At 28.1% G+C, this 14,456-nt stretch overlaps 1 protein-coding gene across 1 annotated transcript in view; it reads right to left on the minus strand.

Moving 5' to 3' along the window:
• Positions 1-14,456, minus strand: part of LOC111635051 (DNA (cytosine-5)-methyltransferase 3A-like) — a 151,585-nt gene that overhangs the window by 127,383 nt on the left and 9,746 nt on the right. Inside the window, exons 2-4 of the mRNA XM_023379901.1 lie at positions 12,872-13,021; positions 7,538-7,639; positions 3,392-3,515 (exon numbers count right to left, since the gene is read on the minus strand). Of these exons, the coding sequence (XP_023235669.1) occupies positions 3,392-3,515; positions 7,538-7,639; positions 12,872-13,021 (376 nt within the window). The remainder of the gene's footprint in view (positions 1-3,391; positions 3,516-7,537; positions 7,640-12,871; positions 13,022-14,456) is intronic.

Raw genomic sequence — 14,456 nt, forward strand, 5'->3', positions numbered from 1 at the left:
GAGCAATGGCAATGTCGAATGGTGACACTCGGTAAGTAATCCTACAATTTTTTGTTTATAGCGTAGTTTATACGGATTATTCCCAAAAAATATATACGTATTTTGGAAATGTTGAGTCGGATTAGTCTAGAATCGATTAATTTTATGGAAGAAAATCTTTCAAACAGCCGTAGTCCGTAAACTTGATACGTGTCGGGTTGTGATTGGAAGGATTCGTAAGAAAGCGGATTCCTAGAGAATGGAACGTATCTCTATCTTATAGGGGGGTCGACTGTATTAACTACAAGGTAGCAAATTTCAAATTACTAATATTACTACAAGGTAGCAAATTAACTGCCTAGCTTTAGGCTATTTTATAGAGATCCAAACAATATCAAAAAAATTTTTAGGTACTAAATTGAATTTACTGAACTGAGGTTATAGTATAATTATAACATTTTAGAGCAATATTAAAAACACATAAATACATTTATTCTTTGGTGCATTTTAATTTTGAAAAAAGGGAATCCATCTTTTCCTGGAAGTGTGCAAATGCAATATTCATTATACAGTATACCACATATAAGTATATGCAATTCAACAATACTAAATACAATTTTCACAATATTATTATCCAGTAATGCAGTGTTCTGCAAACTTTTTCTACTTGTGGCACACCCATGACTCAACACGGCACACCAAAATGTTATTCCCCTCAAAAACGTATGATATGATACTATTAATAGAATTATGTAATGCTACTAACTTATTAGAGAGGTTGAGGCGCACGTTTTAAACGTGTAAACGTGTACGTGTGACGTTCGGCGCCGCTTTCCCGTAAGCCTAAAAGTTTGACAATGGTGTTTGGATAGTCGGTGAAATCACGCTCGACATTCCAAACACCATTGTCAAACTTTTAGGCTTACGGGAAAGTGGCGCCGAACGTCACACGTACACGTTTACACGTTTAAAACGTGCGCCTCAACCTCTCTAATAAATCATCAAAATGAAACATTCTAACATTTAAAAGTTACAGGAGGAAGAGCAGGCATATTCCACATACCTTATAAAAACCTGCATTAGGAATAAAAAAGGACTATATTGGAGTTATCAGAAAAAACCTAGGGATTCAACTTTAACATAAATATAGTGTTAACAAAAGAATTTGCAATACAGTACTATCCATGACATTGCAAGCAAAAGGCTCTGTAGTAAAATGGGATGAAGTAGATATAATTAGAACATTACACTCTCCAAAAGAACAAGCAGTGAAAAAAATTGAAATATATAAAATCAAATTGGTAAATCAATGCATTAATGACAGAGATGCAGAAAGATTACCATTAGCATGGAAATTCATCATATAAAAAAGTTTCTATATGGAAACTCCTAGTTTCCTTCCAACCTTATGGACTACAGTATATTTAGTTTATTATATTATATTTTATTTATTTATTTATTTATTTTTGATTTAGAAATTATGTTTCATGGTTGTATTTAGATACAATCAAACTCTGTTATAACAAGCACTAGGAGACTGACAAGATTTCCTCATTATAAACATTGATTGTTATATCCATGAAGAGCAGTGATGAAACTAGGGGGAAAATGAGTAGCTATTTTAGGTGCAAACATGTAGGAGCACCTTGTGGTCATCAAAATTTGTAGCTACAACACTGATGATTAGTAAAATCTATCTTTTAATTTTTAATTCTAAATAGATTGATAGATTCACAAAACAAAAAAAAAATTATGTAATTACATTATACTGTATTTTTATTAATAGTTGTATAAACCAGGGCTGTGGAGTCATGTAAAAATCTACCGACTCCAACTCCGACTTTTCCTTACCATCCGACTCCGACTAGNAAAAAAAAATTATGTAATTACATTATACTGTATTTTTATTAATAGTTGTATAAACCAGGGCTGTGGAGTCGTGTAAAAATCTACCGACTCCAACTCCGACTTTTCCTTACCATCCGACTCCGACTAGGGGTGGCCATGTTATCAAAAGAGACCCGGAAATTCTGATGTCATCACGTGACCTCAGAATAAAAGGTTCAATAAATAAAGTTCTAATAAAGATAGAACGTAGAAACTTTTCATTCTAAAGCTATAAGACTCCTCTAAGTAATATATAAATATGTATTCGATAATTTTTACTTATCCGGCTGTTATATATAACAGATGGAAAGTGTAGCGCTCGGTGAAAAAACGACCCCTCCCAAATTTTTACATTTTTGGACTCGGGACATCTTGAAATTTCGAGATATACAAAAGATTTGAGGTTTTTTTCTATATGTGTGGATTTTAGACTGTGTATGTGGGGCACGATTTTGTTCACCCTGTTTGAAGCCTAATAATTTCTGTGGTCAGAGTGGTCAGAATCGGAGTCAGATGGTTTAACACAGGAGTTAGTTATTAAGCATCAAAGTGGTTGAACTAAATCGTGTCCCCATATACATTCTAACATCTTAGGCAAGAACATCTTAACGGGTTTACTGTACTACTATAAAATGGCAAAAAAGCTTACTTTGAGGGTAGAGACAAGTTTTATTTTATTATTATTATTTTTTTAATTTTGAACACTAATAACGAATAAAATATTCATTAAGAGATATGACACATGACCACTTTTATGTCTTCACCCTGTCGACCTTTAATTAAGAACCAAAATTTAATAGTATTAATGCCCCTTTATAAGCAAGCTACAGTGCCACATTTCGTTTCTTAAACTTTACCCATTCTGTAATATTGTTTAATATCTCAGAACAGAAAATAAAGAAATTAAACAAATTAGATGCCAACACACACACTCGCGCGAATTTTTTTCCTTTTATTTTTTTTTGAGGATTTCAGGAGGTCTCCAAACGTGTCGATTTGCAAAAGAAACTTGGAGGGTCAAATTTGGCATGATTCCAATACTTTTCCATTTTACATACATTACTAGTTAAGTAAAAAGGAGTCGGAGTAAGGAAGATTTTTTGACAACTCCGACTCTGGCTAAAACACCAAAACTCCACGACTCCGACTCCACAGCCCTGGTATAAACTTATAGCTGCGTATTTAAACCTTAGAACTTATGTTCCATCTTGATGATGTTCTATTTGGAATGTTTGATAATTATTCTAAACAATCTCACCTGAAGATGGTCTATAAATTAAGCTAAAAGTGTTTATGCATCTTTAAATAAATATTTCTTAGCAGTCATAAGATGATTAGTGATTAATTAAGAAAAAATAAAATTCAGAAAAGTTAGAATATATTAAAATTATATAAAAGTTTTATTTGAAAGTGAAAATATTTTAGTTCATATATATTCACACAAAATTTAATTAAATTATCAATAATTAAGCTATAATAACTAAACTAAATGGATAAAATTTCTGAATAAATTAATTCTACATACCAACACTTGGTGAAAATGGATTTGCTTTTTTACATTTATTGGGAAAACCATCTTTAGCCCATTTCAGCAAAGATCCTGGATCCTTTGTAATTGTTCCATTTATATTAACTCTATTTGCTAATTCCTGCAATTAATAATAAAATTTTTATTATTTTAATAAAAACAAAATATTAAAAGATAGCAATAATTGTCTAAGCAAAACATTAAACATAAGTATAAATGATAATTCAAACAAATTTTATAAGTCATATTTTTTAAAACTATTTTATTTAACAATTTCAGAGAATTAACTTCAGAATTATTTCAGAATATATCAGATTTCAATTTAAGAATTTTTTAATTCTAGATTAAGTTTACAGGTTAGGTTTTAAAAATTTTAATCATGAATATAGACACTACAATTGGCAATTTTAAAGAATTTTTGCATTCAATTAACCAAAAGAGTGTAAATGGTTATCATAAATAATAAAAAATATTTTATTTATATTAATTTCTTTTTCAATAATATAAAAAAATATATAAACGAAATAATTTTCAGTAACAGTATTCATACAGATAGAGCTTGTGCTTGACTACAAAATCTTTGAGTCAAATTGATTTGATTGTTCTAAAACAGAGTCAAATCTTAAAATTTGCAAGTCAAAGTACTATATATATATCAGTATATATGGTGCTTTGACTTCAGACAAGGATCAAATTTTAGCCTGTATTTAACATGTGCAGCTCTTATTGGTAATTTAAGATGACCCTCCTAACTTTTAAACTTACATATCAAAAACAGAATTGGAGAAACTCCAGAGAAAACTGTGCACATATTATTAAAAATAAATTAGAAGGAAGCTATTAATCATTTCTTACAAAAAAATATTAATCTTTGGTTACATTGGGTGAATTTAGTAGTCACTAACCAGCAATTTACTCTTGCTACCAAACTCACACAATGTAATTACTTTGACTAGTAACTCTCTTGATAACTCATCTAAATAAGTAAAGTTAAAGACCAAGATACTTTAGTTGCTACTCATCCTCAAGTTTACTCTCTGAATAAGAAATATGCACCATATAATCAAATATTCTATATATTATTATACAGAATATATATCTATATATTCATTATACATCATCTGTTGGCTATGCAAGTACCACAATCAACAGATAATGTATATGGGTAGCTCAATGTGAGAATTTTATTTTGCTTATAATTTGAGAAATGAACGTCAAGAGAGAGGAAATAATCACAATTTTCTTCCAGAAATCTAATAAACAATATTTATTTATTTTAAGGAATTTAAATCCTTTGTTCCAAATTACATATGTGCCTATTTGAGAAAAGACACAATTTTTTAACTTAAAATTACATTAAAATTAGACTTCACAATTCTTCATATTATCATATAGTTTAAAGATTATTATATTTTATTACTTTTTAGTGTAGCATTGAAATAAAGTGAGTAAGCAAACTCACTAGACCAGTGTATGTAAGTGTCAACTTGTTAACTCTTTCATGAATTTATACACTCACAAATAGCTAGTAAACTTATATAATGTAATTTAGGCTTTATTGTGGATCATAAAATACAGAGTACCTTACATCTTCTAATGCAATTCTTTGTGTAGCATGTAAAAAATGAAATGAAAACAGAATATCAATGGAAAATAATATATTAGTGGCATTTTCCCTCATCTTTTGTTTTTGACAATATCTTTTTCTTTGAAATATTAAAATATATTTTGGTATTTTTTGATGCTTTATTCATATCACCTTCAATTAACTTTCTCTTCAATGTTTTAATGAGATAGTAACTGCAGACTAAAAATATACAAAAGTAACACAAGTGAATGCTATTTTCTGCCTTATTATTTTTATGTGAAGATTTTAACATACATGACCAAATTTACCATATTTCAGCTCCTCCTAATTAGCTCTGTGTTAAATCAAAATTTTGATATCATTATTGAGCTTGATATTCAGATTTCTTCAATATATCGATATTGATACTGTAAACATATATTAGTTTCAGTATTGATATTCTAAAATCTAGAATATCAATATTGTAAATATATGTAGGCTGTTTTCTTTTCAAGCTCTGATGGTCCATAAAAAAAGACAAGTGTAAATAACAAAGTGAATTAATTACCAGAAGTTAGGTACAAACATGGTTACTTTTTGACATAATCACTGTGAAGATTGAGGCATTTGTCATATCTGTGAATGAGCTTTTCCATCCCCTTGTCATAGAATAGTGTTGCTGCCAATGACTCGAGATGGGCCTTAATGTTGTTTTGGAGATTGTCTTAGTCTCAAACCTCTGCCCTCCTAGTCACTTTTTCTGTTCAAGAAAAAGAACTTTCTAATGTGTGAAGACTTCCATCTCTTTCCTGAACTGAAAACGTGGCTAGGAGAGCAGAGGTTTGAGACTAATGATGACCTTCAAAACAACACTGCTAAGGCCATCTCAATTCACTAGCAGCAACATTCTACCACCTAAACTCACGCAAGAAAAGATCATGCCGGAAGTAGAGCAAGCTATAGAGGGGCTCAGCGAGATCAAAAAAGAAATGTTCAGATGGGAAGTGGCGCTTAAAATCAAACAAGAATATAGTAAAAGGGATTGTGACCCAATTTGGGCAAATATCAAAAAAAGTCGAGAATGGCTGAAAAGTAACAATCTCGTACTCACAAGGGCCGACAAGTCGAAGGACTTAGTAGTCATGAAAAGAAGCACTTACGACGACTTTCTGTTAAAGTACATTAACGATACGCATTGTATTAAGGCGCACTCATGCGCTCTAGAAAGGCTGCAGGCAAGAGTTAAAAGGTTTGCAACATTCTATGACAAGGGAATGGAAAAGTTCTTCCACAGATATGACAAATGCCTCAATCTTCATGGTTATTATGTCAAAAAGTAACCATGTTTGTACCTAACTTTTGATAATAAATTCATTTTGTTATTTACACTTGTCTTTGTTTTATGGACCATCAAAGCTTAAAAAAACCGCCCTTGTACATTGATTTTGGTTTAATATATCGTTATCAGCACAACATTACTCCTATCTATTCTTATTTTTATTTGATAATTTTAAAATCACTAAATTGTTACAACCTTCTTGTATGCTTTTTCTGATATAAAATTCATAAAACTAATTCATTTTTTAAAAAAATTAACAACTGTAAATTAGAGAATCAATCAGACTTCACAGAAAATGGATCAAATATTCAAACTTAGCATTCTTAAAAACTGTAGGTATATATTTGGTGTTTGCTCATATATTAGAATAATTCTCATTTTGAATGCTCTTTGAATACCTGACCAGACAGCAAATGAACCTGCTGCAGGTGAAGGATGAAGATATCTTTGGGGAGAAAATACAAGATAAAGTTTATTCAACTGAAAGAATTTATTAACCTCCTCCTGGATGAGAGGATATCTCAGTATTTATCCTAAAAAGTTTCATTGCATTTGCTCAATTTCTACCTGTTCTGTCATCAATCACTTTATTTACACTTAAAAATACTGGGTTCTGTTCTATAATTTAATAAAATGTTTTGAAAGGTGTTAAGGAAATGCTTCAAACAAACTGAATTCAACTGGCTTTTCTATGAATAAAAATTTTTTTAGAAAACTTAAAAGAACTTTTTTCTTCTTATTTATTTGTGATGATAAGTATAGGTACATCCTCCCTAACAGGTCTCTGTTTTTTTTAAATCCAATTAATTTTTCTCTTGTATTTTGCGGCCAGGTTCCTCGCTAAAATTTCCTGATATGTAGTGTCCCCCCGTGTTGGATTTTTAAAAAAGATGATAAGTATACAGATCAAAAGTAGGTTTTCACTGCAAGAAAAAGTTGCATGAATTGGTTTTGAAAAGGTTTTAATTATTTAATAAATTAATTCATTTTCTCAAATATTAATTGTACTGATGTTCTACTGATGAACTGTTTGTATGAAAGTAATCAAGTAAAAATCAAACTGCTACTGAAAATATATCAATAATACCAAAAAACTTTTCATACTATTAATAGTTCAGAATATTAATGAAGTGTGAAATATTTCTTTAATCTCACAGAAAAAATTATTATTATTATTGATTGAAATAAATGATAAAATTTACATCCAGTGTAATTTTAATACAAGAAAAACATATACCTGTAAAACTTCAATGATACCTCTTTCAAATTTATTTCCTGCAAATTCATTATATTTCCTATTAAAATGAGGAATAAATTCAAGAAGCATATTTCTGGGTACCTAAAAATACAAAAAACACTTAATCATTAGAAAAATTTTTTAAAATACATTCCAATTAAATATAAAAAATATCTAACAGAATAAAAAATCATTTATGTTAAATAATATGCTAAAATTATCTTTGATTTAAATTTGAAATAACATATTAAAAATAACAGATATTAGAGGGATTATTATTTTTGTTATTAGCATAAGTTTAACATGAGAAGGCATGAAGAAGAAGAAGTAAGCTTTGCTAAGCAAGCAAGATGTTGGAAATTCTGTAAAGCACCAAAACGTGCCCTACAGAGTGAATACTGCAGTCAAATAAGATATTAATAACCATTTTAAGCCCCAAGGAGCTGCCAAGATGAAGAAAAGCCAGAGATTGGCCTCTGAGGATATTTATTTCCTCAGAGGCCAATCTCAGAAATTTATTTCCTGCTATTTAATCTTAAGCCTATCACAAGATATTTACTGAAGACGACATTTGAGCACTTACAATCAATTTAAACAAGAACTAGAAACATGCAATTAAAAAAACAAAGTGGCCCAAAACATAAACCGCAACATTTGTTAGAAGCAATTAGGATCAAAAATATGACTATTGAGAAAATCAAAATCAAGACTAAAACGAATGAAGACATGTTAGTTTCTAACATGAGTAATATGGATAGATACCGTATTACTCATGATCAATTTAAAGAAGATTAAAGTTAAAAAGTAGAACAAATAACTAATTGTCTGATTAGTGATGATCAAGATGTCTGGATAAATCCAACATTGGACATGATCATGCACCTGATGTATAAATTAATGGAATCAATGATGCAGCAAAAATAAATGAACAGTAGCAAATGAACCATGCCATTATAGAAATACAAACTGTACCAGATCTGACCCAATCATTATCAGAATTTAATAGTTATACAACCAAAAGTGCAGAAGAATGGATAAAACTTATAGAAATTATTAAAAACCAAAAAAAGCTAGTAGAGAGTCAAATATTGCCACTGGCAATCAGTAAGCTGAAAGGATCTGCTTTAGATTGGAAATATGTAATTGGTTGCAAGATCAAGAACTAGGAAGACTAGAAACACTCTTGTCAAAAATTTAGAAAAATAATTATATTATGCTTATGGTGTAAATGAGTGGAATCAAGAAGGCAACAACCTAACTCAATACTTTTACTCAAAGTTAAGACTATTAATACATTTGACACCAACCTTTTCTATTACAACAATATGGACAATATTAAGAAAATACTTGTTTAATCTGTTTTTATGAATTGTTTTAATGTTTAATGTCATTTTACAAAAATATTTATATAATGTCAAATTTAAAATCTATTTTGAATTGTTTTCAGGAATACATTAGATTTAGATAATAAGACATGGTTGTATATAACTTAGAATTTCTTTTATTCTTTTTCTTCTTAGAAAAAATATATTTCAAAACAACANTTTCTTAGAATACATAAAAATGCGTGGCTTGTAATAAAGAATAAACAATCATCATCTTATTTCATCAGTGCTGCGGCAAGAATGAAATACAAGCATAAGAAACACAACAACTGTGATAAAAATATATAAATAAAACTTGAAATTAACAGAATATATAAAAGTTCACGTCACACCTTTCACCATGTGACAGCACACTGATTGCGGAACACTGCAGTAATGAACAAATATCAGTTGATTACATGAAAGTAGAACAAACAAGGAATTTAGTAAAGCTACAAGTCAGACTAGGCAACACTAAGAACTGGAAGTGCTTATTGCACTGCTTGCTCATTATCTGACTTGCAGAATCAACAAACACCTCTTGTGTTCTGTTTTCATTTGATTACCTCCTATAACTGTGTTTGAACAAAATTTGATTGAAATAAATGTTAAACTCATAAGTAGAAATTATCATCTTTGACCAACTTCAAATTCTAAAATTCAAGTTGTATAATATTGTTTGTCTACATATGAATGTTATTTAAAATATGTGTAACTATATAAAGAAATTAAAATTTATGACTTGTTTTGAGATTGCAAAATGCAGAGTTTAGAAAGACGGAGCCATAAAGCTTTCGAAATAGTGACCTTGTTCGTGAAGACTTTGGTATCATTGATACCCTGTTGTTTTCAAAGAATTAGAATAAAAAAAGAATAGCGAAAATTTGAATTATTTCTCAGTTTCTGGTCGTTCGTGTCACATTAAAAGGGGCTTTTAAAGAATTTCTTACGATTAATGCTATTTTTTAAATATTATGACTGAAGTAAGGATCATAAAACATACTTTTAAGTAACTTAAATAATTACATAATGCCGAGACTGGAAAAGCTGTATAACATTTATTTATTTATTAATAAGTTAGGCTATATTTTATGACAATTGATATTGCAATTTCAGTGGAACGAAATCCAGATATGTTTATATCAATAACAGTGAATCTTTACTAGGATAAATACGATGAAAAAACTAACAAGGAAATAATAAACGCATAATTCAGACCGAAATTAACTGATCATATGAACAGATATGGACAAAATAATTTAAATGTTACTATTTGAAAACTTTTAGCTGTTTTTATTCACGCCATTTAAAAATTTTAATCATATTTGTTTGTTTTAAAGAAGAATTCATTCTAATTCTGGTAATTTATAATTTTACGAAATTTAAAACATTAATTATAAACTTTTCAAAAACGTATCCCGTGATGAACATATAATAAATATATTCATCTGACATTTTAACCTTTAACAAAGTTAAATAATAGAAAAAAGATCCATGAAATAAATTACCTAATATCAATTAAAGCTGCATCGTTTCTTTATTGATTATTGAGTTTGGTAGATTATTGTTTCGATCTAAACAGCGCCGTAACTAGTTATTAGCTACAACAGAAGCTTTAATAGTTATTTTTAATTATTTCAGAGCTACTTTTATGAACAAAATCTTTTGAATAGATAACCTTCTATTACGTAATAAGGATATCAAATACCAAAGAAACATAGCGCCAGAAAATAAGTGCTATTGTATTTGAAAAAGAATATTATCAAATAAGAATATAAAGATTTAAATGTTTATGCATTGGATCTATATCTTTCTTGCTGGGCATTGATAATATACAATGAAAACTTTTGTCTTTAAAATTTATATAATAAATGGCCTTGTTTCCAGAATGGATTTTTGAATAACAATATAAGTATAAGCGCATATCAATTCCTTTACATTATGATCAATTTAATTTATTAAAACCGTTTATGTTTCTGTAAATACACACAAAGGTTCTATATATCAGTTAAATTACTCTCATTTAAAATTATCTATAAATTAAAATTTAGAAAGCTTAAGTTAAGTGATCTAAGAAATAAATGTAATAATTTAATTATTAGCTTTTTATATTAAATATAAAATCTATTATATGAATCAAATAAATCTAATTTTATGAGTGCATTCAGATCTTAGTATTTAAAAAAAAAAACAAAAACAAAAACGTATTAAAAACTATATGAAAAATTTTCAGTCGAAGATTATAGACTATTCGTTTATAACGTGAAATTTACAATAAGTATTTTAAAACTTGATTAATAAATTAGTAAACCGTGTCAAGACGTATAATGAAGTTAATCACTATTTTAACTCGAATTTTCAATTAATTTTAAGTGAATTGTTGAGATGATGCAATTGATTAGTTTTTCCAAGTAAAAAATGTAGTTTTTCGAGTTAAAAATCTTTATAAATATGTGCTAAAGATAAAAATTAATGTATAAAAAGTCAATTGGTTCCTACATAAGATTTTAATTATAGACTCTTTTGAAAAATTTTAAAGATTAAATTTTTTAAGTTGTTATTTTTTTTATCCACTTTAAATCTAATCGGTTTTTATAAGAGGCATGCATCTCTGTGTATCCATCAGAATAACTGCCATGAGATTCCACAGCTGTGGGTGAAAACAAGTAGACTCCTAGTTGCTAAATATAGACCCATGACTTGTCATGTCTTCAAGAGGTACACGCAGATTCACGGAAAACACAATAATGATTACCTAACTGTAATTTAACTTCGGAAATATTTCAAAAATAGCCGGATTTTCGCATACTTTTCAGGCACTTAACGATAAATAAAATTAAAACAATGTTACACTTATTATGATTCAAAATACGTATATTAAAACAATTTCTCTGAAAATAAGGTGTGTAAAGAAACTGCTTGTTTTGGTTCACTCAAACTGGTGACTAATTTCTTTGTCAACACTTTCTATATTTGTACGGACCGAAGATTTTAATTAGGTAATGTAGAATTGGTAGAGGTANTGTTAAGATAAATACAATGATTCTCAAATTAGGTGAATGTTTCATTGTAAGTCATGTATTTTAAATGTCACACATGAACAAACTTTTACCATTTAAATAATAAATGCCATTGTGTTCTGCATGCATGAATTTGACCCTACTAATACATTATAGATGTAAATGATGGAATGCACCATACTAATAAATAGTTTCAATACATAACATTTAGCATGGATAAAATGAAAATAGTTTGGAAAAGTTAAGAATGAAACATTTAGTATTCCTGATGAAGGTTGCATTGATGCAAGTGAAAGTGCTTGATGAATAATTAAATTTATTTTTCACATCTTTCTTTGTGTTTTAACACCCAATTTAAATTTCATGTTCTATATTTAATGATTGTAGTGTATGCCTTCACTAATTTTTGAATATTTTTAAAATAATGTATAATGATTTTTCAATTGCATTATTCTAGATTACTTATTTCAAACGTACACAATTTCAAAACTCACTGGACTCAAAATATATTACTTTGATAATTAAGAATTGATCAGTGTAACATTAGCAATGATACACTAATAAATTCTTAATTATCAAAGTATTAATATTAAATAAAGATTAAAGAATAATCTTGTTTTCCTAAATAAATATTCGTTTTTTTACTTAACACATTCAATACATTTCTATTTCTTTTTCACCTCATATATAAAATTTAATTACTAGATTTAAAAGATCTTTGACAATGATCCAATCTTTGGCAAAATTTTACACAGATTCAATTATTGCAGTATTTTTCGTGACAACAACAACCACAATAATCGAGGTAGTCCTATAAATACTACTTAGAAATAAGCATATTACATAAATTGTTTATATTTTTAATAATTATTATATGCATTTTATAAAACAATTTTATAAATAATCTATTGAAATGTATAACTATGATGACAGCATTCAATTTCTCTTACTTCAGATATTTTATGATCACCACACCAAAATACCCAAGATTCATTATGTCCTGCAGGTGGTTGACCACAGTCAGAACCCCAAATAACAACAGCAGGCCACCATCTTTGAGAACCAAGTTTTGCCCAAACAAAATCTCCAACTGAAACATCCTAAATTGAAAGAAAATTTTATATAAGTAAATATATGTGAATTTTAACTATATATTTATATTTTAAAACTAATTAAATCAAGTTTGATCATCATTGTATTATATTTGATTTTATAAGCTGATGATGATTAAATTTTGATCAAAAACATTTCTATTAGTAAACTATATTGGTGATTATATATTGCATGGTCTTTTTTAATTTTATGTCAAAAATGATGAAGTTTTGTTCATTTTCATAGAAAAAGATTCTCTTTCTCAAATAAAAATCCAGGATAAAAACTTATTTTAAAAAATAGCTTAATTTGAAGAGAAATAGAATAGTAATTTAATTTCTTCTAAATATTAATTGTCCTTCTCACACTACATGTGAAAAATTAAACAGCAGCAAAGTCAAATAATTTTCTTAATATATTTTATGACAACAATACAAAATGCAGCTGTCTGTTATGTTTAAATATGGTATAAACATTTCTTTATATTTAAAGTTTATGAACTGCAACTATCATATTTATTTTACTTAAATTTAGTAAAACTATAGTTCAAGAACTTTTTCATTTTTTAATAAAATTCTTTTTTGTTAGATAAAAATAATATAATAAAAATAATTACAACATTTATTGAATAAAAAGACTATTTCATAAGCATCTCTTTATTCGGTAAATCTTTACTTTTACTCAATCTCACCACTTTACTCACTTCTCACTTTAGATAACTTAGATAAGATATATAGTAGATTCTGCTTGTTGTAATCAGGATACTGTTAATAATTTTGATAATATTAATCAACTGATAAGTCCTGAAACAAAAATTATTATACATTAATTATAAAAGCTTTGTTTATTGTAATCAGCATTCAGTTATTGTTACATTATCTTCAGATAAATAGATCTTTTTGTATTGCCAAATTCAACATATGGTTAATAACAAGAAATTGCTATGTTATTGCTATGTTCCTAGCTAGTGCTCTAAACATTAATCGTTAATTGTTTTAATCATTATTAGCTCATAATATAAAAGTTTAAGTTGTTGGTATTAAATTAACTAATATTATAGTTCAGCCAGTGTAGGTGTGCCTGTAATTTTTCCAACTCTCTTGAACTGGTTTTAGAGTAGGGGTCCCCAAACTTTTTATCCCATTGACCCCTTTATAGAATATTTGCCTTCTTGTCAACCCCCAGATTAAGTATTTTACAAAACATTAAATAATTTTTTGCATTTCTGATATTAANTGTTAAATATGAAGTTTTAATATAGGCCTAATAATAAATTCATCACATCACAATAGTTAAAAGAAATGTTATTTTCAAAGGCCGAAGTTTTTATATCTTTAAACCTGAAATAAAAACGTAATTCTAATTATATATAGTACAGTACATAGAACATTGCGTTAAACTAATGCAATATAGTTTCAATGGTAAAGCATTTGAAAGAAGCGT

Source organism: Centruroides sculpturatus, unplaced genomic scaffold (genome assembly GCF_000671375.1).
Source record: "Centruroides sculpturatus isolate CEXI.00-Female unplaced genomic scaffold, Cexi_2.0 scaffold795, whole genome shotgun sequence".
Lineage (NCBI taxonomy): Eukaryota > Metazoa > Arthropoda > Arachnida > Scorpiones > Buthidae > Centruroides > Centruroides sculpturatus.